A 26,306-nucleotide genomic window follows, 5' to 3' on the forward strand; every position below is an offset into this window, starting at 1 on the left:
AAAAACCCAAACCAAAACAACAACAAAAAAATGTAAATTCATTTACTTAGTGGGTGCCTATTACATCAGCCCCACCCCCACCCCACCCCACTCCCGGTCAATATGGGTTTGCAGAATGGAACTCAATTGTCAGGATTAACAGCAAGAAATGATGAGACCATACATACTTCTGAGTAGACCATAAATACTCAGCCAGCCCAGTACTAACTTATCCATCAGCCCGTGGCCACACGTCTTGTGGTTTAGTCTTTATATTGCACAGGCTAGCATGATCTTTCTGCCTCAATCTCCCCACTGCTGGGATTCCAAGTCTATGCTTTTCTGGCCAACTAACTGGTCCTTTAAAAAAAAAAAAAAAAAAAGAAAAGTTTTGTTTGTTTGTTTTTTCTTAGGAATGATTTGGGACCGGAGAGGTGGCTCAACTGTTTTTGTTTTGTTTTAAATTAGGCTCAACTGTTAAGAGCATTGCCTGCTCTTCTAGAGAGCCTGGGTTCTATTTCCAGCATCCACATGAGGTTCATAACTGACTATACTCTAAGTCCTGCGCGTGATATGATGCCCTCTTTCGGCCTCTGCCTGCACACGGTGCACAGACGGACATGCTGGCAGAACACTGATATGCATAAAAAAAAAAAAAATTCGAGTTAAGAGATGGTTGTAAACCACCATATGGGTACTGAGAACCAAACTTGTGTTCTTAGTTCCCTCAACTAGTTCTTATTAAGGTTTCCGAAACGTCCCATAAGGGACAGCTTTGGGCTGGAAGTATCAAAAAATCTTGACTATCTTCCCAAGCAAACCACTCTTGGGGTCCCCCTGGTCACTCCACGAAGGTTCCGTCCCGCCCACCCCACGCTGGCCCACGTGATCGCGCTCTCCCGCGTGTGAAGACCGCGGTCACCGGCAGACTGAATCACCGTGACTCTCGCGTCACGGGCCAACGCTAGATCGCGAGCCGCTGCAGTGAGGATGGGCATGGAGATTAAAGCCGCGCATCACACGACTCCGCATTGTGCAGGCGGTCATTCTTGCGTGTGGTGGCGGCCCCCGGTTGTCGGCGAGCTCCTCGCGTAATTTTGGAACCCTTCGTTCTTTTGCCCCGTCAGTGGACGGGTCTAAAGCACCAGACCTTACGGGGGGAGCGAAGCCAGTCATGCCAGTCAAGCAGGCTGTCTGATTAAAAGCAAAGCCTACAAAGAAGTCCTGTGTGGAGCTTTCGGTTATCTTGGCATTATTTTACGGTCACATATTTTGTCTTCGTACAGTTACGCGTGTTAAAAATCGTTTGAGAATCCACTTGGTGCTCCCCACATAGTTCAGTCCTTCCCCGTAGCGCCCGCCGGACGTCTGCCATCTTGGACGCAACCATTTCTTACCCAGAATGGGGGAGCCACGTATCCTTGTGAAGTTATTTGCTACCTTAAAGAACCTTCTGGGCTCTAAATAAACTCGTATATCTCGAAATGAGCTATGTTAATTGTTTCTAGATTTTTACGCATATCTGAGTTTTCTCGGGCTGATCGTGAGGAAGGAGGGCGCGGGCGTCCCCCCCCGAGCCACATCTTGGTACGACCCCATCGCTGCACGCACATGGCTCCGCGCTAGCGGCGCGCGGTGACTTCTGGGAGTCGGAAGCAGGGCGGCCGAGCCGGGTGAGGAGCAGCGCGGGCCCATGCAGGACGCGGAGAACGTGGCGGTGCCCGAGGCGGCCGAGGAGCGGGCCGAGCCCGCGAGGCAGCAGCCGGCCTCCGAGTCGCCGCCGCCGCCGGACGAGGCGGCAGGGTCCGGCGGGTCCGAAGCGGGGCGGTCGGAAGACGCCGAGGAAGACGCCGAGGCGGGACCGGAGCCCGAGGTGAGGGCCAAGCCGGCGGCCCCATCCGAAGAGGAAACGGCGACGAGTCCGGCCGCCTCGCCCACGCCGCAGTCGGCGGAGCGGCCCCCGGCGCAGGAGCCCTCGGCCCCCGGGAAGGCGGAGGCCGTCGGCGAGCAGGCCCGGGGCCACCCCTCGGCTGGAGCGGAGGAGGAGGAGGGCGGGTCCGACGGGAGCGCGGCTGAGGCGGAGCCGCGGGCTCTGGAGAACGGAGAGGCGGACGAGCCCTCCTTCAGCGACCCCGAGGATTTCGTAGACGACGTGAGCGAGGAAGGTAAGGGCTGGATTCGTGATTGTGTCCCCGGCAAGGTTATCCACTTAGTGAGTCGTCGAGGGCGCGAGGTCTCCCGGTTACAACGATCGTGTTTCCTCTACAGTGGGGGGACCATTTGGGGAGGCCGTTGCTGCGGCAAGCCCGAGCGCCTGGGGGTTGGCGGAGGGCTGGGCGACCTGGAATATCTGGGGGCGTTCCAGTTTCCTGGCCAAGGGTTTCCAGGGTTGACCAGCTGGACCCCTCAGAGGGCACAGGTCGTGTAGAGCCTGGTGCCTTCCCCTTGTCGAGCTGTATTCCCACTGGTTTCCATAGTAAGGCATTGCCGTCGGACCCAAGCACATCACCTGCTTCTCTCTTTTTACTAGGTCGGTACCCTGGACCATTGCTTGTTCGCATTGTTCGTTTGGCCGCTTACTTCATGATTTCTTCTATGGTGACTGGCCTTTTTGGTTTTTTTGTTTTGTTCTGTTTTTGGTTTTTTTCGAGACAGGGTTTCTCTGTATAGCCCTGGCTGTCCTGGTACTCACTTTGTAGACCAGGCTTAAAGGCATTGTTTCTACCTACCTGCACAGGAGCCAGATTTCCTAAAATCTTTTCAGACAGTTGATAGCATGTGTTCCTCTGCCTTTTCAACTTCAGGCTGAAAGCACGTGAGCCAGTTCCTTCATGTGATGATGTGGCTAATACCAAGGGCCTAAGAACATCACATACATACATACATACATACACACACACACACACACACACACACACACACACACTTTTCAACTTCAGGCTGAAAGCACGCGAGCCAGTTCCTTCATGTGATGATGTGGCTAATACCAAGGGCCTAAGAACATCTCACACACACACACACACATTTATTTATTTATTTATTTATTTATTTAAACGAGGCAGGGCCTCTCTGTGTAGATCAGACTGAAATTGAACTCTTGGTTCTTCTCAGTTTTCATGGTGTTGGCCCTACAGACATGTACCCCCAAACAATTGCTTTTGAACTACCAGTGATATGCCATGAAAGTACGGCGCCTCAAATATAGTTGTCAACTTAGAACTTACCATATTTCAAGAGGTTGCCATTTGATGTCACCATCGTTTGATTTAATCCTTTTGTATGTTTGTGGGGGTTGTTTTGTTGTGAGCCTGTTGTGGCCCAGGCTGGCCAGCTCTTTATGAAGCTGAAGCTGTCTTTGACCCCATCCTCCTGATTCCACTTTAAGATTGCCAGGATTTGCGGTGTGCGTCACCATGCCTGGCTTATTTAACTGTATTTCTTAAAAGATGTCTAAGTGTGAGAAGCAGATAAACTTCTGTGAAGAACCCATAGGCTTCAGCCTTGAGGACATTTATCTGGATAGAACAGGTTTGTGGGCTCCCACTCTCACCCGACTCCAGTGATCTCTAATGTACCTGTTCCCCTCATATTAGAGCCTAAGTTTTGACTTTGAAGCTCCTTTTGAATCCTTGGTTCCTTGGGCTATTTTGGGCCTGGACTGTCCCTGTCACTTCATGGTTTCAGACAGGACCTCACCGTTTGGCTGGGCCAGCAGGCCGTGTAGGTCCTTGCACTTTTCTTTTTCTTTTTTTGGTTTTTCGAGACAGGGTTTCTCTGTATAGCCCTGGCTGACCGGGAACTCACTTTGTAGACCAGGCTGGCCTCGAACTCAGAAATCCGCCTGCCTCTGCCTCCCGAGTGCTGGGATTAAAGGCGTGCGCCACCACGCCCAGCGTCCTTGCACTTTTCTAGCACTGGGAGTGCGGCTCTGGGCCCCTCCAGCCCTTGTGGGTTAGGTGCTAACCTACAGGAATGATCTCACTCAAGTCCTGCTGCTCGCCCAGCAAGCGTCTTTTGAACGAAACCATTTGCCCATATGCACTACCAGCATCTTTCCCTTTTTCAAAGGTCTGTTTTGTTTGTTTTTAATTAAGATTTTGCACAGGATCATTTTTCCGGTGTGTCTAGTGCCCACGGAGGCCCTTGGATGGCTCTCTTAGAACTAGAGTTTGATTTCGAATTGGTTAAGCCGGATGTGGTGGTGCACGCCTTTAATCCCAGCACTCAGGAGGCAGGGGCAGGTGGATTTCTGAGTTCGAGGCCAGCCTGGTCTACAGAGTGAGTTCCAGGACAGCCAGGGCCATACAGAGAAATCCTGTCTCGGAAAAACCAAAAAAAAAAAAAATAAGAATTGGTTGTAAGTACTGGGAAGAAAGTGGGTCAGGCTACTGCAAGATGAGTATTTAAAGAATATTTGAAACTGCTTAATTCACAGATTCCAGTATGTATATTATTTCCAGAATTGGGGATTATAGGAGTCAGGCGATGCTGGCTGTGTGACTGTAAGGCCAACCTGCCTTCAAGTCTGCTAGGAGCCTAGTGGGTCCTGTCCAGTGTATGCAGGAAAGGGGAGAGTAATGAGGATCTGGCCCTTAAGGGTTGGAACTCTTAAGGCCATCTGGCTTTGGGCATCGGGGTGTCACAATGTCATCAGGGTGGGAAGAGAAACAGCCCTTTGGTTTCTACCAGGAGGAGCAGTGTGGAATCCTCTTGTCTCCTTGTCATGTTAGTATACTCCTCCTATTCTGTTACTGATAATGAACACATTGTTTCCTCTTGTGTGCTGTGCATGCCAGTCAGTTCAGTAATTGGACGGTAGAGGTTTTAGCCCCTGCGACATAGGGAGGAGTGCAAAGCCAGCCTGAGGTACTTGGGACCCTATATCAAAAAAAAAAGGGGGGGGGCTGAAGAGATGGCTCAGCACTTGCTGTTCTTCCAAAGAACCTGGGTTTGATTCCCAGCTCCCACACGATGGCTCACAGGTCTCTAACTCCAGTTCAGGAGTGATCATGTACCAGGTATGCATGTGGTACACATACACATACACAAAAATCATTTATACACTTTACAATAAAATGTAAAAAACCCACACAAATGGAAAGAAACAGTGTGTTGTGTTATGAGGATACTTTGCTCTGCTCAGGAGAAGCAGATGGTTACAGGCTAGGGAGACGCTTTGAGCTCCTGGGAAGGAGTCTAGTTTGTATGGAAGCTGGGCTTTTTTTTATTACGTCTTGTTAAGTTCAGATCCAGCTTAGCAGGCTGTTTAATTGTATGGTGAGCAGGCTTTTAAAGGAACCCAGAGTTTCTGTAGTGAAGGCGTGTGGCATTGCTGTGTTAAAAATCTGCCTCTTACCTCCTCACTCCTTGCCTGCTCTTGATTCTGGCATCTTTGAAATGTGTCTTAATTAGGTTTCTTTTGCTGTGACAGAAGCCACTTAGGTCGTCAGTCCATCATCCAAGGAAGTCAGGGCGGGAACTGAGGCAGAGGCCATGGAGGGATGCTGCTCCTGGTTTGCTCCTAAGGCTCGCTCAGGCTGCCTTCTTACAACATCGAGGGACACCAGCCTGGGATGGCACTGCCGCAGTGAATTGTGTTCTCTCATACCAATCATCAGTCAAGAAGTTAACCCACAACCTTGCCTACAGGCGAGTCTGGTGGGGGCATTTTCTCAAGTGAGGTTTCCTTCTTCCAGGTAACTCTAGTTGTGTTATGTTGGCATAAAATTAGCCAGCACAACATGCAATGGACTAGGGAGGTAGAACCGAAGAGCTGGTGCATGCCATGCAATGGTTCTACCAAGCCGTACTCCCAGCCCACCAGCAGTGACCTTAAAAAAGTCATTTGGTGAGTTGGTGCTGAACATTTGTGTAGCAGTCAGGACAGTCAGTGTTCAGGAGTTGGCTTTCTCCTTCGCCAGTGGGTTCCAGGGGTTGAACTCAGGTCATCAGGTTTATGTGACAAGTCCTACACACTGAGCCTTCCTGCTGGACCAAAATTGCCTTTTATATTTAAATTTTCTTTCTTTCTTTCTTTCTTTCTTTCTTTCTTTCTTTCTTTCTTTCTTTCTTTCTTGCCTTTTATATTTAAACTTCCTTCCTTCCTTCCTTTCTTTCTATCTCCCCCTTTTTACATTTTACTTTGTATGTATTTGCCTGCATTCATGTTTGTGAGCTACGTGTGTGACTGGTATTTGTGGAGGCCAAAAGAGGGCGTCAGATTCCTTGAAACTAGAGTTCCAGGTGACTGTGAGCCAACAATTAAACTTCAGTCCTCTGCAAGAGCAACAAGTACTCTACAGTGGCTGAGCCATCTGTCCAGCTGTGTTTTTTATTTATTTTTTTATTTTATATGTATGGGTGTTTTGCCTGCATGGATGCACCACAGGTATGCACTTGCCTTTGGAGGCTAGAGAAGGGCATTGGGGTCTGTGAAACTGGTTGTGAACCACCATGTGGGTGCTAGGAACTGAGCTCTAGTCTTGAGAATAACAAGTGATCTTAGCTGCTGAACCTTCCCCATCCTCTCCTCCCTTCCGTCTTTTCTTTTCCAACTTATCTGCTCACCTCTGCCTTCTGAGTTGGGATTGCAGGCATTAGTCGGGATAGACTTGTTTGTTTTAAGCAGGATCTTCTTGTGCAGACCTTGATGGCCTGAGATATGGCTGTCTTTCTGTCCTGGTTTCTTAGGTTCTGGGAGCGTGGGGGCACTCTTACATTCAGCTCACCTTTCTCTTTGTGAGCATGGACACATGGAGACCTGAGGTTTGTGTCAGGTGTGTGCTGCTGCTGAGCTTCACCCCTTTTGGAACTCACTTTGTAGAACTCTGTAGACCAGGCTGGCCTCCAACTCAGAGATCTGCCTGCCTCTGCCTCAAGTGCTCAAGTGCAGGGATTAAAGGTGTGCACCATGACCTCCCGACTCCCTCCACCTTCTCCCTTTAAAACATGTTTTTAATGTGTATTAGGGTTTTATTTGTAAGCATATTTGTGTGAGGTTGTCAGATCTTGGAATTACACCTTGTGAGCCACCATGTGGATGATGGGAATTGAACCCAGGTCCTCTAGAAGAGCAGTTGATGCACTTAACCACTGAGCCACCTCTCTAGCGTCTAAGATAGGGTTTCTTTTTTTTTTTTTTTTTTAAAGATTTATTTATTTATTATATGTAAGTATACTGTAGCTATCTTCAGACACACCAGAAGAGGGAGTCATATCTCGTTGTGGATGGTTGTGAGCCACTATGTGGTTGCTGGGATTTGAACTCAGGACCTTTGGAAGAGCAGTCGGGTGCTCTTACCCGCTGAGCCATCTCACCAGCCCTAAGATAGGGTTTCTAATTGAACCTGGAGCTCACTATTTCAGCTAGACGGGTTGAGCAGCAAGCCCCTGAGGTCCTCTTGGTTCTGTCCTCACAGCATTGGGAGGACACAGATGTGGCTTTTTGAGACAAAATCTTGCAGTGTAGTTGTGGTTGTCGTAGAATTTGATTTGTAGACTAGGCTGGCCTTGAATTCACAGAGGTCTGCCTGCCCGAGTCCTGGGATTGGAGTTATGGGCCATGACTTGTGGGCAGCAAGCACTTTCCCCACTCAGCCTCTGTCCAGCCCACCTTTCACTTCTGAGAATGCAACGACACAAAGGACATGTGTTGACATATGTATGCTGAAGTTTCTTTCCTTTTCAGTCCCCTTGAACTGGAGTTAAAGACTGGAGTTACAGTGAGCTGCCAAATGTGGGTACTGGGAACAAATAGAACTCAGGTTCTTTGAAGGAGAGACGGTTGGTTTTTCCGAACATGGTTTCTCTGTATAGACCAGGTTATGGCCTTGAACTCATATTCACCTGCCTCTGCCTCCCAAGTGCTGGGATTAAAGGCACTGCCATCAACTGTGGTACCTGTTGTTAATGCTGAGCCGTCTCTCCAGCTTTTCCATCTCCTAGCTGAGCTCTTCTGTAGTCTGGTAGGAGGCTGGCCTTGCCTCGAGGATGACCTTAAACCCTAACTCCTCTTGCATTCCCCTCCCACGTGCTGGGGTTGCAGGTGTGTGTAACCACACCCGAAAAGATTGAATATAAATGGACAGTAATAATGCCTAGAAATTTGTGCAATGAACCATTCTTTTACGTTTGTTTTAGAGCAGTATTGGAGATTGAACCCAGGGCTACTTCTGTGTTTAGGTTGGGGTGCTACCTTTATGTTATATCTGTGGCCCTTTGTATTTTATCATTTTTAAGGTTATTGTTTTTGTGTGAAGTATGGACAAGGCTATGGAGGTCAGAGGGTAGGTAACTAACTTTCAGGAATGGGTTCTTCCCACCTGGTTAAGGTAGAGTCAAGCTGACTGTGAACTCAGATCCACAAGCATCTTCCTGCACCTTCAAAGTGATGGGATTACATGCTTGCAACAATTGGATGCATTTAGGGAATATTTCCCATCAAAAGAATCAGCCTTCCTTGTAAAAGCCAAGTCCTGATTTCTTTGTTCATGGTGAAAGCACTTGGAGTAGATGCCTCTTAGCAATGAGCAGCCTGCTGACTAATGAATGAGTGCTTCTTGGCTTAAATAGAAACTACTTGACATTTCTTTTACTCCTTCAGAACTACTTGGTGATGTACTCAAAGATCGGCCGCAGGAAGCGGATGGGATTGACTCCGTGATTGTTGTAGACAACGTTCCTCAGGTGGGACCAGACCGACTTGAGAAACTCAAAAATGTCATCCACAAGATCTTCTCCAAGTTTGGAAAAATCATAAATGACTATTACCCTGAAGAGGATGGAAAGACGAAAGGGTAAGTGTGCTAGTTGCTGAAGCAGCAGTTGAGGACTTGGGGGTTTGTGTGTTCAGGCCACCCGAGGGGGAAGCGCTCTAGTGAAGTGTTGGTTCTCAGGTTCCAGCGCTGATCCCACAGAAGCAGCAGACTATCCAAAGATAGTCCTAGATCAAGACACCACTGGCCTGAGAGTGGACAGAGGCAGGGCAAGCCTGCCTGTGGGATTTCTCTGGAAGTGCTTTTGAAAACATTTTAACTTCTCTGAAGTAGAGGTGACACCTTATAGCACTGCTTTGTTAGCACCTAAATCATGGGTGCAGCCTAAAGTGTGACCTGCAGTTTGCCTTTTCTCTTCAAAATTAGGTCTTCCATGCTTGAGTCTAGGCCACCATTGTGTTTGTGGTGCTGAATTACGACTGTAGGCTTAGAGCCTCTGTGAAGGCCTGGGGCTTCTCTGTCTCCCAGGACCGAGGCTGCCCTCGGTGAACTGGACAGGGCAGAATGCTCCACAGTGACTGCTGCTGAATTTGAGGGTTTGCCTCTTGCCACTGTTCACAGGCCTCCTTTGACATATGTGCATCACTGGGCTGTCACAAGGAAGTGACCATTTCTGTTAAACTTTGTCTTTTAGAACCATGAAGTCAGTCTTGATCTATTAAGATTCCCCCCCCCCCTTTTTTTTAAATGCTGCTGCTGATTCTCATTTATTACAAATCAGATGAAAGTTAGAGATGAAGGATACAGCCGTCAGGGTAAATAATTAGAGAAAATAAAATGGAAGGGAGCTTGAGAAGTCTGACTAGTAGAGTATAGAAAACTTTAAGCTTCCTTAGGGAGCTGCTTGGCCTGTGTTCCTGTTCTGCGTTACTGTCCTCAGCGTGACTGCCTTGGGGACACAGCAGGACAGTTAGCCGCCCCGTCCGTTCATGTAGAAAGGCCTCAGTGTACAGACATGTGTGCAAGCTGCTCATCTTCTCCCTCAGGTACATCTTCCTGGAGTACGCTTCTCCCGCCCATGCTGTGGATGCTGTGAAAAACGCCGATGGCTACAAGCTGGACAAGCAGCACACGTTCCGGGTCAACCTATTCACTGACTTTGATAAGTGAGTTGGAGCCTGAGGTCTGTGGTTGGTGCCTGTGGGTGCTGGGGAGTCAGTCCCTCAGCGGGTGCTGGTGGTCTTTCAGGTTTCTGTTGGCCAGGCGAGAACATTTTATGTTTTTGCTTTGAGCTTGGGGTGGGTGGAGAGTGTATGGAGCTGCCTGGCTGTGCATCCTCTCATCCCACGCAGCAGTGCCCATTGTGTTCCAGGTACATGACGATCAGCGATGAGTGGGACATTCCAGAGAAGCAGCCTTTCAAAGACCTGGTATGTCTTACAAAACATCTGCCTTTGTAGTCAAAGACATTTTGTAACTGAGGTAAAAACAGGTATCCATATCTATAGAGCTTGTTATTTGTCATTAACTACGATAGTTATTGATAGCCTTTCTTTGATTAAAATGAATGCATTGTACTAAGCCCCTCGATTTTGATTGGTTTTAGGGCAATCTGCGTTACTGGCTGGAAGAGGCAGAGTGTAGAGATCAGTACAGTGTGATTTTTGAGAGCGGAGACCGGACATCCATTTTCTGGAATGACGTCAAGGACCCAGTCTCAATTGAAGAAAGAGCGGTGTGTACCAGCAGCTGGCCCTGGCCATGACCTCCTGTCTCCTTACAGCAGGGCTGGTTTCCGCCCCAGGAGCAGGTGAAGGCTCTTGTTCTCTGAGACATTCTCTGAGAGCAGCTGTCACTCCTTTACCTGCTTGGGAACGTTTCTGGGAGATGAGAAGATTCGGTGTAGAAGGAAGGGCACTGTGCTTGATGTCTGTCATTTTCACACTGCTCCTGCCTTCTTACAGAGATGGACAGAGACATACGTGCGCTGGTCCCCTAAGGGCACCTACCTGGCCACTTTCCATCAGCGGGGTATTGCCCTCTGGGGAGGGGACAAGTTCAAGCAGATCCAGAGGTTCAGCCACCAAGGCGTGCAGCTCATCGACTTCTCTCCCTGCGAAAGGTGAGCGGCCCCATCTGCCGCCTCAGGCGGTTTGTGCTACTTTCAATTTGGTAGAAAAAGTCGCAGGAGCTGTGAGAGCCAGCCTGGACCTCATAGTGAGGTCGAGGCCAGGTTAAGCTACATGAGACCTGGTCTCAAAAAAGCTTCAAAACAGACAAAAAAGAGATGTGGTTTACTAAGATGCTCCTGTCAGCATTTGACCCTGTGTGTAAACTGCCGGAGCCGTGCGGTGGGGTGCGCTGGCGAGCATTCAAGTTTTTCTCTGATGACTGACTTTCTTTCTTCCTTTCCTTTCCTTTCCTTTCCTTTCCTTTCCTTTCCTTTCCTTTCCTTTCCTTTCCTTTCCTTTCCTTTCCTTTCCTTTCCTTTCTTTCCTTTCTTTCCTTTCTTTCCTTTCTTTCCTTTCTTTCCTTTCTTTCCTTTCTTTCCTTCTCTTTTTTGGTTTTTTTGAGACAAGGTTTCTCTGTGTAGCCCTGGCTGTCCTGGAACTCACTCTGTAGACCAGGCTGGCCTCAAACTCATGAATCCACCTGCCTCTGTCTCCCAAGTGCTAGGACTAAGGCGTACACCACCACCGCCCAGCCGATAATTTCTTTTTGCAGTGACCCAGGGTCTCTGCCATTGAACTGCATCCTCCCACCCCCAAACTTGAGCAACTGGAGCACTAACTCCCTTACTGTGGTTTCACCTTCCTGGGCTGCAATGACACAGAGTCCCACAGCAGGAAGATTGTTTGTGCCTTGGCTTTTCCAGGAGAGAGACCATACGGACAGAAATCACTACAGTGTGTGTTCATATGGTTGTGTCCTGCTGTCTTTGTGTACTTTCCATGGGCGTATGTGTATGTGTACGTGTAGGAAAACATGCACTGAGCTAGGTACTGTGAGGTTCTGGAACATACCCCTTGATAAAGTGGGCCTGCGTGTGTGCTCACCTCTGAGGTGCATTGCCTAGCAGCCACCCTGTGCTTCATGTGATGCTACTCTGTGCCAGCACTGTGCCATAATGTCACTCAGATCACTCCTTGTTCTAGTTCAGGCACTAGACAGTTTCTTAGAAGGGTTTCTTCCCCATGTCCGAATTAATCATGGAGCACAGACTTGTTAAAAGTGGAGCCGGAGGAAAGCTGGAGGAAGCTACATGCCACACTTTGTGGGGCACACCTGGATCCCCAGCATTTGGGATCAGGAGTTAAAGGCCAGCATGGTGTACATGAGACCCTGCTTCCAAAAAACAACAAAAATATCTACTAGTTACCTGTAGACAAAGGTTGTTACCCCAAGGGTGTGTGCTTGGCCCCAGGCCTAGTGTCCTTAGCCCTTGTCCCTTTCCCTGGCACACCCTTCCCTTCCTGTGTGCTGCTCTCAGAGTGCCAAAGTGAACGGGAAGGGCTGGGGAGATGGCTCAGTGGTAAGAGCACTTATTCTTGCAGAGGACGCAGCTTTATTCCCAGCACCCACACAGTGGCTCACAACCATCCCCAACTCCCTCTTCTAACCTCTGAGGGCATCAGCCATGCATGCAAGCAAAACAGACATGTGAAATAAATAAGTATTTTTAAAGAAAAAGCAGGTGTGTGAGATAGCTGCCTTTTGCCTGTGCCTATGTGGCTCGGTGTCCCTCCACCTCTTGGGAAACCTGTGCAGTTCCCGCAATAGTCAGCTCACTTGTGTTCTGGGAGTACAGTTGGTATGTGGCTAGGATGTGGCTTTCTCTGTTTTTTTTTTTTTTTGTTTTTTTTCGAGACAGGGTTTCTCTGTATAGTCCTGGTTGTCCTGGAACTCACTCACTTTGTAGACCAGGCTGGCCTCGAACTCAGAAATCCTCCTGCCTCTGCCTCCCGAGTGCTGGGATTAAAGGCGTGCGCCACCATGTCCGGCTGGCTTTCTCTGTTTTGATACATGGCTTGGCCCCAAATTGCTGTATCTGAGGCTGGCCCTGAACTCCTGATCCTCCTGCCTTCCCTCCCCAAGTGCTGGGATCCGGGCTGTGCAGCACCACACCTGGTAGGATCTGTCCTCTTGAACAAATGAGGCTGTCCTGTTGTCCGTGAGGGGCTCAGTGCTCTGGTTCTGTAGATGGTGGTGTTGGGACTCGCTCATTACGGGCTTTAGCCGTTTGTGAGGTATAATGTTGTGTCAGGATTTCATCTTGCCAGCCCCGATACTGCAGCAGGAGGGCATTTGCTGATGGCCTCTGGCCTGCTGGGCGTCTCCACTGCCCCCTGCTGTGAGAGCCATATCCTTAGGACACATCTGCTTTGTGGGAACAAATGCAGGTTTCTACACTGAGAAGTACCTTAGCTAATTTCCCGTGTCCCTGAAGCATACTCCCTTTAGAACTGTATGTTACCATTAGTTCTCTTTCTCTTATTCATCTTAATCACACCAGGGTAGCCAGAGAGAATCTCAGTCGCTCTTCCCTCTAGACCAGCCCACTCTAGCAGACTTGTTGGGTTCTTTGATTTGCTTGGAGCCACTTGTGGTGGGAACACCAGTCTAGGTGACTCTTGAATTCTGTGACATACTTTGTACCTGATTATGCTCACCCTACCCCCAACTTGGGAGAGATAAGACACAGTTCTTGGATCATGGTAGGTGTGAAAACACTGGTTCTGCACATCTTGGTGGTGTTCTGTGTGTCTTGTTTCTGTGACCCATAGCAGTGTGTGCTGGAAATGTGATTCTCACACCAAGGAAGTGCTGTGCTAAGTGACCTTCTCTTGCAGATACCTGGTAACGTTCAGCCCTCTGATGGACACTCAGGATGACCCTCAGGCCATCATCATCTGGGACATCCTCACGGGCCATAAGAAGAGAGGTTTTCACTGCGAAAGCTCAGCCCACTGGCCCATCTTCAAGTGAGTGGACCTGGTCTGCCTGTGGCCTGTTCCTGTTCCTCGGCGCAGCCTGACACTTCTTTTCTCTTCAGGTGGAGCCATGATGGCAAATTCTTTGCAAGAATGACCATGGATACTCTTAGCATCTATGAAACACCTGTGAGTTCTGTTTTTTTGTTTTTGTTTTTTTTTTTGTTTGTCTTTCTGAAAGTCTGGGCATTGAACTCGAATCCTGCATGCTAAGGCAACTGCTCTATCACTGAGCTGTGGCCTAGCTCCATGCTTGTTTTAGTGTTCCAGAAGGTTAACCAAACTGTTGGGTGCATGCATGGTGGCTATATGGTGTGGAGATACCATGTGAGTATAGTCAGTGCTCCTCTTAATCTGTGCTGCAGTAAGGGAAGTGGGGCTTTATAGACTGGTGATAAAGGCCAACAAACGCTTGCTTTGCTGGGTGGAGGTCAGGACCCTTCTTGCCTGGGCTCTGGCTGAAGTCGTATTGGAAGTTTGTGTGCTGCTGTTGCCATCAGATGGAGCAGAATCTTGCACTGTTAAAAAGGGGAAGGGGGAGCCGGGCGTGGTGGCGCACGCCTTTAATCCTAGCACTCAGGAGGCAGAGGCGGGTGGATTTCTGAGTTCGAGGCCAGCCTGGTCTACAGAGTGAGTTCCAGGACAGCCAGGGCTACACAGAGAAACCCTGTCTCGAAAAACCAAAAAAAGGGGGGGGAGGGGAGCTGGCAAGATGACTCAGTGGGTGAAGGCACTTGACAACCAGTATTCAGTCCCTTCACTGCTCTAGGAAAAGAAAAAACTCACTCTGCACACTGTCTTCTGACTTGAACATATGTGCTGTGACCTGTCCTTCCCTCTCCAGGATAAATGTAAAGAGAGGTGCCTAGAGTTGATGCTGCACTGACCTTTCTGAGCTGTGATCTTTACTTTTGATTTTTATTTATTTTTTCTTATTTTCCTTCCCTCACGGGCAGTCCATGGGCCTTTTGGACAAGAAGAGTTTGAAGATCTCTGGAATTAAGTAAGTGAATGTTTCTGTAAAGTCACTGTCAATACGCTCTGCTTGCTATAGCAATATAGGATGGTTACCTTCAAACAGTAGAAATGTCCGTCTTTCCCTCTTATAACTGGAAGTCCTAGCTGAGCTGGGGGATTCTGTCTGGATGGTGTCTCTCTCTTGCTAGTAGAAGGAACGGCTCTCTAAGGACCTTAAAAGGCATTTGTTGGCAGGGCATGGTGGCACTGGGAGGCAGAGACAGATAGTCTCTGTGAGTCTAAGGCCAACCTTGTCTACAGAGCAAGTTCCAGGACAGCCAAGGCTGTTACACAGAGAAACCCTGTCTCCAAAAAAAAGGGCATTTACTGGGTCCCCATCTTCCCTTCTTTAATAACAATACACCTCACAAAGGCCTCATCTATGGCACCACCTCCCAGTGCATCTGAGGAGCACATGAACAGACCCTTCAGGGCATTGCAGCAGGGTATTTATTTAGAGACAGGGCTTCTCTGTATAGTTTTGGCTGTCCTAGAACTCAGTCTGTAGACCAAGCTGGCCTCAAATGTATAGAGTCTCAAATGTAGCTTGAGCTGGCCTGGTATTTTCAGTAGCAGAGTACAGCCTTGAAATCCCTATTTTCCCACAGGCTGGTATTACAGGCATATACTACCACATCTAGCTAACACTCATTTTTTTGTTTTTGTTTGCTTGCTTTTGTTTTTAAGAATTATTTTATGTATATGAGTACACTGTAGGTATTTTTAGACACACCAGAAGAGGGCATCAGATCCCCTTACAGATGGTTGTGAGCCACCATGTGGTTGCTGGGAATTGAACTTAGGACCTCTGGAAGAGCAGTCAGTGCTCTTAACTGCTGAGCCATCTCTCTAGCTCATAGCACTCAGTTCTTAAGCAGTTATCAAAAGCATTTGCTTCTTGTTTCTACAAACATTGGGGTGCTGCAGTGGCTCCTGCTCACAGACCACAGAAATAAATACTAAGGTCAAAGAGTGCCCAGCTAGAGTAGGGACTGTGTGGAGACTGAGCACAGCGGCTTGACCTTCTCCCTGGGAGAAGGTATTCTATGGGATGAGGCTTAGGTATGCGGTGAGGAACGCTGCTCATTCTCGCTTAGATGAGTGGACACACGCTTGTTTATCTGAAGGCTTTGGAGCTGGTCAGTCCTGGGGTGGCGAATGCTTTTTGGCCCAGAGGACATTGGCATGTCTTCCTTTTGTTTTTTTCATTCCTGGATATCATTTGGACTTTTAACAAAAACTAAGACAGAGTATACACTGATCTGCAACGATTTTAATACAAAATTTGGATGTGGTGGTGGGCTTCGGCACTTGAGCTGGTCAGCAGCAATGATAGAAGGCAAGACTGCGCTGTGTCTGGAGGCTTTCCGCGTGGCTCCCACAGCCGGCTGCCGCACTGTCGCCTGCAGAGCAGCTAATAGAGTAGACTGTTCACTGTCCTGGCTTCCACCTTGGGACGGACACCTTGGTTGACCTTTAGACAGCCTGCAGCTAGAGCCCTCAGCCTGAAGTACATTTGTAAAGAGCAAGGCTGGCTGCATGGGCAGGTGGGTGCGATGAGCAGCATCCCTTTCTGTCCCCTTGCTGTCATAGCAGTGTGATCACGCCCCAGGGTTGTGAGGTCTGTTGGCTGTGTGTCTGTCTAGCACATGGCTGGTGTGCAGCAGGCTCAGAGCATCGCAGGCAGTCAGCAGGACACCAGCATAGAGCTCTTAAGAGTAACTTTGGTCATCTCTCTGCTGCTCTGTTCTATGACCATCTGTCTGCATCTTTTATCCCTTTGTTCTGCAGAGACTTTTCTTGGTCTCCGGGTGGTAACATCATTGCCTTTTGGGTGCCTGAAGACAAAGATATTCCAGCCAGGGTGACCCTGATGCAGCTCCCCACCAGACAGGAGATCCGAGTGAGGAATTTGTTCAATGTGGTTGATTGCAAGCTGCACTGGCAGAAGAATGGAGATTACCTGTGTGTGAAAGTGGACAGGACTCCGAAAGGCACACAGGTGAGTGAGTGCATGAGGGCCGTGCGAGTGAGCTCCTGCTTCTGAAGATGTGGTTCTCACGGTGTGTGTGCACAAGGGCCACATGTGTGCAGAGCTCCAGGTTCCCTAGAGTTGCAGTTACAGTTGGTGGTCAGCTGCTTGGTGGAGTGCTAATGACCTACCTAATTCAGATCTCCTGCAGCCTCTCCAGCCATGCAGTCGTTGTCAGGAAGTGTTAATGGGTTGCTTATTGTGCAAACTGTGGGGTAGCTACCATTGCCTAATGCTAAAACTGTTGGGTGACTGGTGGGGTGAAGGAGTCTCAAGATATTCTGGCTGAAAGCTGTTTGTTTGTTATGTATTGTTTTTTCAAGACAGAGTTTCTCTGGGTAGCCCTGCCTCTCCTGGAACTCACGCTGTGGACCAGTCTGGCCTAACATAGAGATTGGCCTGCCTTTGCCTCCTGAGTGCAAGGGTTACCGCCAGGCTGGGTTGAAGGCTTCTTGAAGTGTGACTTTATTAATTGTTTTCACCCAATAAACTTTTGTCCCCAGATTTACAAGCACAGAATAGGTTTGTTTGTTTGTTTGTTTTTTAAGATTTATTTTATGTAAGTACACTGTAGCTGTCTTCAGACACTCCAGAANACTGTAGCTGTCTTCAGACACTCCAGAAGAGGGTGTCAGATCTTGTTACGGATGGTTGTGAGCCACCATGTGGTTGCTGGGATTTGAACTCCGGACATTCAGAAGAGCAGTCGGGTGCTTTTACCCACTGAGCCATCTCACCAGCCCCAGAATAGGTTTTCAAACACAGCATAAACTGATCATCATAAATGCGTGTATGTCTGTGTGCAGTTCTCTTGGAGGCCAGAAAACGGCATTAGATCCCCTGGAGCTGGAGTTAACAATGATGTGTTGCCTTGTGAGTGCTGGGAATTGAGCCCAGGTCTTCAAGAGCAGCAAGTGCTCCGCCTCTGTGCAGCCCTGGTGCTTGTTTGTTTTAACATAAAGAGTTATACCCTGGCCTGAATTTTGGTACTGTGCGATGTTTTTCAGAGTTGATGGGTTTTTGATTGTTTAATTGTCAGTGCTGAGACTGTTTTGCATAAACCAGTATACAAAAGGGAGACATAGTGTAGTGTGTTTAGGGCAGGTTCCAAACTTGGTAGAAATTTGTAAAATTCATTGAACATTTTTTAAAACATGAACCCTAAGTCAGCAATTCAAACAGGATTATTTTTCAAAACAAGTATTCTAACGCAATATAACTCAGAGATCCTACTGATTTACTACATGCTGAAGGATGATGGAAAACAACAGTCCTTTGTTTTCATAGTTTAACCATTAATTTTTGTTAGAAATATATTTTAAGTACAGTAGTGACAACTCAGTTTGTAGCTTGTAACAGTGTGAGTCTGAGTTTGAGGCCTCTTCAGCCACGGTGGCACTCTAGACCACAGACAGCCGCTAGGGCTGACGGTGCCTCCATGTGGGTGAGCACTGCTAAACACAAGGCTGCTGTGTGGCCCTCGTGTGGAGTTCTCGTTCGCAGTGTTGGAGAAGCTGTGTTTTCATCCTGTTTTCTTACCCCTGTTAGGGATGCTCACCTCATGTGGTTTTGAGCTCACAGAACAATACAGAAATATCACCTGCCGATGCTCAGCCACTCTTACTAGAAGCTAAAGGGGTATACTGGTTTTTTTGTTTTTGAAGATGGACTTACATAGCTCTGCCCACAGATGTGCCTGTTTATATAATTTAATGTTTTCCACATCCAAAAAACCAGTGTCTTGGCATGGTCTGCATGCCTTTAAACCCTAGCACTCGGGGCAGAGACAGATCTCCGAATTTGAGACCAACCTGGTTTACATAGCAAATTCCAGACTATCCAGGACCAAACAGTGAGACCCAAGCTTTGCTCGCTTCCTTCCTTCCTTCCTTCCTTCCTTCCTTCCTTCCTTTTTTGGATTTATTTATTTTACAACTACACTGTAGCTGTCTTCAGACACACCAGAAGAGGGCATCAGATCCCATTACAGATAGTTGTGAGCCATCATGTGGTTGACTTCTGGAAGAGCAGTCAGTGCTCTTAACCTCTGAGCCATCTCTCCTTTTTTTGAGATAGAATCTCAGTATTGGTTCCGGGTATCCTTGAACTCAGTGATTCTCTTGAGTGCTGAGTTACAGGCATGAACCACCAAGCCTGTCCCAGCTAACTTTTCTTGAGATGTAATTCCTATACCAAAGTGATCTATGTCTGACTTGGTATGTTCTGTAGGCCACTCAGGTGTGCCAGTTAACACTCCCTGTTTCCCTCTTCACACTGCTCCTTGGTGTGCCCTTTCATTTTTTGTCCTTGTGCCAGTGTCATACTCAGGCAACCGTCTGAATGCTGGTCAGATGTTCTGTTGAACTCTGCCCCAGCCCTCTCCCCACTCCTGATAGCCTCCGGTCTGCTTTCTCTTTGCATGCCTCTGTTAGGAACATTTTCCTGCAAGCCCGTGGCCCTTGGTGTCCAACCCCTCTGACTTCACTACTTCTTTTTTCTTTTTACAACCCCATGTATATTGTATTATGTGTCAGCATTTCATTTTATTCTTTTTCCTGGTTGGCTAGTATTCCAACCCACACGCATCCACATGTTAATGGGTGAGTAGTTACTGCGTCTGCTGTTGGAAGACTGTCATCCCCTCTGGACTGCAGGGCCCCTGAGAACTCTGGTAGATTTGCTGAGAGTGTGCTTGGCCTATGCTGCCATGCCAACCTGGGCACCGCAGCAGGGTTGTGGACTTGCTGGTGGGTGAGCGCTGTCTTCTGTCCATTGTCAGTTGTACCCACTGCCCAGCTTTCCATGCCTTCACCTTTCCTTTTTTACTTTTGTCAACAGGGAGTTGTCACAAATTTTGAAATCTTCCGAATGAGGGAGAAGCAGGTACCTGTTGATGTCGTTGAGATGAAAGGTAAGCAGGACGGGCTTTTCAGAGCAGTGTGTGCTGCAGTGAGACTCAGCGAGAGCAGCCAAGGGCGCCTCCCACCTGCCTTCCTGCCCACTATACATGGGGTTCCCGGGCCACACTACAATGCCCGATGAACTTCTAACTGGTTGCATTTTTGACTGATTTTTTGTTGTTTGTTTCTGTGAAATAGAGATTCATTCCATAGACCATTTGCTCTTGAAATCTTTCTGTCTTGGCCTCTCAAGCCTTGAAATTGTAGGCCTGTGCCACCAGGCTTGGCCTGCCTTTTCTTCATTTCCTTTCCTTTTTCTCTCTGAAAAAGGATTTCTTTGAAGTGGGATGTTTTGAGACAGGGTCTCACTATGTATGCTTCTGTGCCTGGAATTGATAGAGATCCACCTGCCTCAGCCTCCCAAGGGCTGGGATTAAAGGCGAGCGCCCCCACTGCCCAGCAACATAGAGAAAGGTTGATGTACTTTACAGAACTAACTTCTTTCTCTCCTTTACTGGCATAGTCATGTTAGCTCCGGCCATTGTCTGGTAAAGTGCCTGTGCCTGTCATTGGCTTTCATTTTGTTTCACTATAGAAGATTACAGCGAAATTGTTAAGTCCTTAAATCAGTTAAGGAAAGACAGCGCGGTGGCACCTGCCTGTGATCTTAGCTTGCAGGAGGCAGGGCTAGAAGAGTCCCAAGTTCTGGGCTGGTGAGATGGCTCAGTGGGTAAGAGCACCCGACTGCTCTTCCGAAGGTCGGGAGTTCAAATCCCAGCAACCATAACCTTCGTAACCTTCCATAACAAGATCTGACACCCTCTTCTGGAATGTCTGAAGAGCTACAGTATACTTACACATAATAAACAAATAAATAAATAAATCTTAAAAAAAAAAAAAAAAAAAAAGAGTCCCAAGTTCTAGCCTGGCCTGGGCTTGTTATTAACACAGCATCCCAAGCAGATTAAAGCAGCTGCTCCTGAACTCTGCTGACTTCCCTTTGCTTTTGCTGTCTGTTGATCTGTGCTCTGCTAGTGCATTAGGAGTGCTATTCTCCAGCTGAATGAAGATCTTTGAAAGTGGAGATGTTGGTATGGAGTAATATAGCAACTGACTTCTCTTTCCTGTTGATTATAGAAACCATCATAGCCTTTGCCTGGGAACCCAATGGCAGTAAGTTTGCTGTGCTTCACGGTGAGGCCCCTCGGATCTCTGTCTCCTTCTACCACGTGAAGAGCAATGGGAAGATTGAACTCATCAGTAAGTAGTCTGCCCTTGGGCTCCCTCTCCAGAGCTCAGGGGCCGGGATTCCAGCTGATGGCTGGATGCTAAGTCGGGGAGACTCGGACAGAGGGAGTACTTGCTTCATGTCCACTGAGCCCTTTCTAAGTCAGGCTTCTCAGGGTTAAGTCAGCCTTTACTGCCCTGCCCTTTAGCCTGACTTAGCCCTCAAGTCCTCCGAGGCTCCGGCAGGAAGGGGTGTGTTCTCATTCCCATTTGTACAACAGTGCTCCCCTAAAAGACACTCCCACTCCCCTTTGGCATGGGGGCAGTTGTGTCTTTGTGCCATGACAGCCCCACAGCGGGTTTAGAGCTCAGGACAAGCTGAACTGGGATCTGCAGGGCCGCCCTAGGCTGTGTTTCATAAGTTCTGCCATAGCAGTCACATCATGGTTTTCTTGGGCTTGGGACCGTCTGAACAGTGTGCTTTCCTGTCACCGAGTCTAACCATTTGTGACAGGATCGGCTGGCTGTGTTGTAAAGTCCATTGTGTTGTTGGTTCTCTCGGACAGTCAGACGGCTTCTGTCCCATTATAACAGACACCAGGAAAGGGGCCATTTATCTCCTGAATGTCTGTGAGTCATCTCTTTTTGGGCTGTCAGCTCTCCCACCAGGGTCACGGTCAGTGCTGCACTGTGCATTGGGGCCGGATAGGACGTTTGTCCTGCAGCTCTCTGAATGTGAGACTTTACCTCCAGCCCCATAGGGAAAGATGGCTGCTTTGCCAAGACTTCACCCCCTCTCACTCCTGAGTCCTGTGGCCTGTTATGCAGGCTGATGGCTGGCTGAGAGGCTAGGGGCAACCTGGGGTGTCACCATTTGCTTTGTCAGTTTCACCCAGGGTCAGGGTGACTGAGATGATGGTTTGGTGACACCAAGGGCTCATGAGTTGAGTTCGTGTATTTGCTGTCAGTGCGGTCTTTACATGTGAAGTTGAAAATAGTATCCGCTAGGTTTCCATCCTAGCCAGCAGCCACACCCAGAAGCATCCTGACGTTAGGTATAACTGAACGGGGATGGTTTTGAAGGTTCTCCCAGAATGGCCCGTGGGTTGGGTTGGAGTCGTATGTGGACTTTGTCCTTGCTCTCCTCACGAGAGGCGCTGGCACAGCCCCTCAGAGGTACTTGTTGTCCTTGCAGAGATGTTTGACAAGCAGCAAGCCAACACCATCTTCTGGAGTCCCCAGGGGCAGTTCGTGGTGCTGGCCGGGCTGAGGAGGTAGGTCGGGGCCCTGCCCACTGTGACAGTGCCCTACTCCTGAGGGTTTGTGCTGAGATGGAGTGTTGTCATCTCACTAGATACTTGTCACAGCTAAGGCTCCGGCCACAATAGGCTGAATGAAGTAGTGGCTTGTAGATGACATGTCCTCTGTGATCATAGCCTTGTACCCCTCCTGTGAATCCCGAGTCGTCCAGTGGGACATGTGCTTGGCTGAGGCTGTCCTGCGCTCTGTGTCCAGTGGGACACGTGCTTGGCTGAGGCTGTCCTGCCCTCTGTGTCCAGTGGGACACGTGCTTGGCTGAGGCTGTCCTGCCCTCTGTGGTTGGGGTGCCTGTCCCTTGTTGCCCTGCATTCCAGCTGAGTACACAGGAGTGGTGAGCAAATCCGGCCCTGTCCTCTGGTGGGACAGCCTGCTGTGGCATGCTCCACTGTGGAAGCTTCCACGGGTAACATCTTCTCCAGATGCCACAGAGCACCATCCATGTCCTGGTCCCAGCCTCAGGATATCCTTAGGAAATTTGTCACTGTGAGGGCGATAGGGCCAAAGCTTGGGGAACTAACTATAGCCCAGCAGAGTCTTTCATCCTTTCTCACCCTGTGACTCAGTTGTGGTGAGGGGCATTGGACTCCCAATGGGGTTGCAGGGGATTGTGGGATCAGCTGCCCTGTCACCCCACAGCATGAACGGTGCCTTGGCGTTTGTCGACACTTCAGACTGCACCGTCATGAACATTGCAGAGCACTACATGGCCTCTGATGTTGAATGGGACCCAACTGGCCGCTACGTGGTTACCTCTGTGTCGTGGTGGAGTCACAAGGTAGAAGATGGCAGGCGCTGGGCCCTCAGGGAATGAAATCTCTCAAGGCTGGTGACAGAAACTGTTTCCTGTGCGATTGTTGTATCCAGGGATCCCAGGCTGGGGGCATTAGTCACAAACCTTTATGGCTTAGGGAGACGGGCTGATCCAGAGTTTCCCAAGAGACTCACTTGCAGCTGAGAGATCAGCTACCAGAGCATCGGGCATGTCTGCTTGGCCAGGCCTGCTGGAGCACTGTGCCTCCTGAGGGTAGACTGCTTCCCGTGTTTACTGTTGAGTACACAGTTGAGCCAGTCCATGCAAACAAAACCTGTGAGCTCACAGGGCTCCAGCTGAGCTGTGACCCCCCCCTCCCCCCCTGCTTCCCAGATGCCCTTGGGGAGTGTCTGGAATAGCACTCCATGTTCAGTACAGCATGTGCTGTCTAGGACCCAGCCCAACACTGCTGTAGCACATTGTAGGACTGGGAATGTCAGTGCATAGCATAGCACCTGCCTGAGTTGCATCTCCCACCCCAAAAAGGGGGGAGGGGAAGGAAGTGAGAGTCTTTTAAGCTTATGTGGGACTGTTCCATTCAGCTCACAAAGCAAGGAGCCTAGCATTTGAGTTGAGGCAGAGCTCAGGAGTCTTGGGGGCGGGGGTAAGCCGGGCAGTGGTGGTGCACTTCTTTAATCCCAGCACTTGGGAGGCAGAGGCTGGCAGATTTCTGAGTTCAAGGCCAGCCTGGAACAGAGTGCGTTCCAGGACAGCTAGAGCTATACAGAGAGACCCTGTCTCTATAGAGTCTTTTGGGGAAAGCTAAGCTGAGGTTGCTACTGTTTTAATTGGCACTGCTGTGAGAGTTTCTTGTCATAGCCCGGGGAGGGATAAGCAGGCCCAGGATTCTCACATCATTGTTTGCTAGCCATCTTTCCTGCTGGAGGGGGAACAGCTGGGTGCAGGTGTTTTTGTCCAGGGCTCAGGTTGGTGCTGTGGCTGCTAAGAGTAAAGTTCCAGGGCAGCCTTGCACATTTTGCATGATGCCCCCCCCCCACTGCCCTCTAGGTGGACAATGCTTACTGGCTGTGGACCTTCCAAGGTCGCCTTCTCCAGAAGAACAACAAGGACCGCTTCTGCCAGCTGCTCTGGAGACCAAGGCCCCCAACACTCCTCAGCCAGGATCAGATAAAGGTCTGTGGTCCCTGCCTGGTTGGGGTAAGGGAACTGTTGTGGCACTGAAGGAAACCAGGCATTTGTCCTGTGACTGGACGGGGGCAGTCAGTGGGGAGTGGAGGTAGGACATGGAGAGGGCTCTGAAGAGATGCAGGGCTAATGAGACCTGACCAAAGCAACGTCAGGTTAGGCAGTGCTTATAATCCCAGTAGACTGAGGCAGGAGGATGGTGAGTTCTTTCCAGACTCTGACATATAGCAGCAGGATGACCCTACCTGTGTCCTCCGCCCCCCTCCCCATGCGCCCCCCCCAACTTCAGAATACCCATGATAGTCTGTCTAAGCCAGACAGGCTGTAAACAAAACAAGCTCCAGTGGGGTTGGAAGAGCTAAGAAGGGGTTATGTAACGGGATAGGCTTGTGGTGTTAGGTCAGAGGGGAGTGACTCACCCTAGGAATCATCTCCGTGAGGTGAGACTCTGCCAGCTGGCCATGCTGGTGCCCTGGAGGCTGTCACTGCACACTGGCGTCTTTAAAGGCAGCAGTTGGGAATCTTGCTTTGAAGGCTCAATCCTGAGAGACTTGTCTTGGTTTCAGCAAATTAAAAAGGATCTGAAGAAATACTCCAAGATCTTTGAGCAGAAGGATCGCTTGAGCCAGTCCAAAGCTTCAAAGGTGAGCCTGAGGGAGGCTCACTGGAGCCTGGCCTGCCTTGTTCTCCGGGTGTGAAGGCGGACTAGCAGTGGGGAGCAGAAGGCCAGCACTGGGCCTTGGAAGCAGCACCCACAACACTGAGTGAAGCTAGCTTTTCCTTGCTAGAAGCAGGGGGCGTATGATTAGGAAGAGGAACGGGGGTCCCACTTAGGAGAGCTTCTGTGGAAGGCTTGCCCAGTGCACATGCACTGACAGCTTCCAGACTTCAATGGTTGCTAGATATGGTGGGGGTCATTGTCACTGAGCAGGAATGTCCTGGTTAACCCCACAACCTTTCCTACCTGACAGGAACTGGTGGAAAGAAGGCGGACCATGATGGAGGACTTCCGGCAATACCGGAAAATGGCCCAGGAACTCTACATGAAGCAGAAGAACGAGCGTCTAGAGCTACGGGGAGGTAACCAAGCTTCTGGGCTTGTCTGCAAGTGGAATGGTTCCCTGAGGCCTGCAGCTGGCTTTGCAGCCGTGTCCCAGGCGTCAGGACATTGTCTGTTCTCTCAGGGGTGGACACTGATGAGCTGGACAGCAACGTGGATGACTGGGAGGAAGAGACCATCGAGTTTTTTGTCACCGAGGAGGTCATTCCTCTGGGAAGTCAGGAGTGACCTCAGCACTGTGGTAAGATTTGTGGACAGGAAGACAAGAATGGGGGTCTGCTGATGAGCCTCTGGCTGCTTGTTAGACCACAACATAGAAGACACCCCGGGTGGTGTCTTTTGGAGCTTGGGAAGAAGCAGAGGTGGGCATGACCGTCTCCAGAGGGCCATGCTGCAAGGAGGAAGGTTAGGGACAGCACTGTCACCATGTTGATATTGTTGGTACAGGAGGGAGGGACTGCCTGCCTGCCTGCATGTGGTACTGCTTGCTGCTGAGCTCCCTCAGGAACCATGAGAGAGAGAGCTAAAGCCTCTCACAGCGTGGAGTGTGCTCAGTGAAGAATCCGGCTGCGCTCCCTTGCTTTGTGTCTGACTAAATGGTGGTTCATCTGTTGCAGTGTCACTGTGCCGTGCCCAGGATCCGAGGCCACTCTTCAGCGGAGCCTCGTGCTGGGCTCTCTCTCACCTGTGCTTTCTTGCTCTGGACTGCGAGTGCACCCAGGGTTCTTCCATCCGGACACAGCTCTGTGCCTTCAGCCCCGGGTCCACAGCGGGGACACTGGAGCCTCTGCTCTCACCTTGCCCTGTTTGGGGTTTTTATCAGCCGTGTCTGCATTGGAGCCTCACTGCAGTGTTCCTGGTGGCTCCTCTAACTCCTGCTGCTGTCCATGGGGTTTCCAGAGCCTTCACCTGCAGCTCAGTGGGATTTCCATTCACGGACTTGCTGTTCCTGTGGGCCAGTGTCGTGTGGCCTGGAGATCATCAGGGAGTCTGCACACACACCACACTTACTTGTGCCAGAGACTGTGGCGGCCCAAGCGCCTCCCACCTGTTCAGGTTGTGGCGGCCTCTGTGCAGGTTGGATGTGAAATAAAAGCAGCCCTGTGTGA

The 26,306-nt window shown here is 49.5% G+C and overlaps 1 protein-coding gene across 1 annotated transcript; it reads left to right on the forward strand.

The window, feature by feature from the left end:
• The first annotated feature begins 1,622 nt into the window (after positions 1–1,622).
• Positions 1,623–26,306, forward strand: Eif3b (eukaryotic translation initiation factor 3 subunit B). The gene is made up of 19 exons (XM_021186603.1): positions 1,623–2,144; positions 8,582–8,774; positions 9,740–9,859; positions 10,066–10,123; positions 10,300–10,428; positions 10,658–10,815; positions 13,544–13,675; positions 13,747–13,813; positions 14,641–14,687; positions 16,493–16,703; positions 19,572–19,644; positions 20,771–20,893; positions 22,056–22,134; positions 22,817–22,955; positions 24,000–24,125; positions 24,704–24,781; positions 25,109–25,217; positions 25,322–25,438; positions 25,815–26,306. The coding sequence occupies exons 1-18, from the start codon at positions 1,673–1,675 to the stop codon at positions 25,423–25,425; spliced, it is 2,418 nt and encodes an 805-aa protein (XP_021042262.1). The 5' UTR covers positions 1,623–1,672; the 3' UTR covers positions 25,426–25,438; positions 25,815–26,306.

The sequence above is a fragment of the Mus pahari genome, chromosome 23, assembly GCF_900095145.1.
Source record: "Mus pahari chromosome 23, PAHARI_EIJ_v1.1, whole genome shotgun sequence".
NCBI classification, from domain to species: Eukaryota; Metazoa; Chordata; class Mammalia; order Rodentia; family Muridae; genus Mus; species Mus pahari.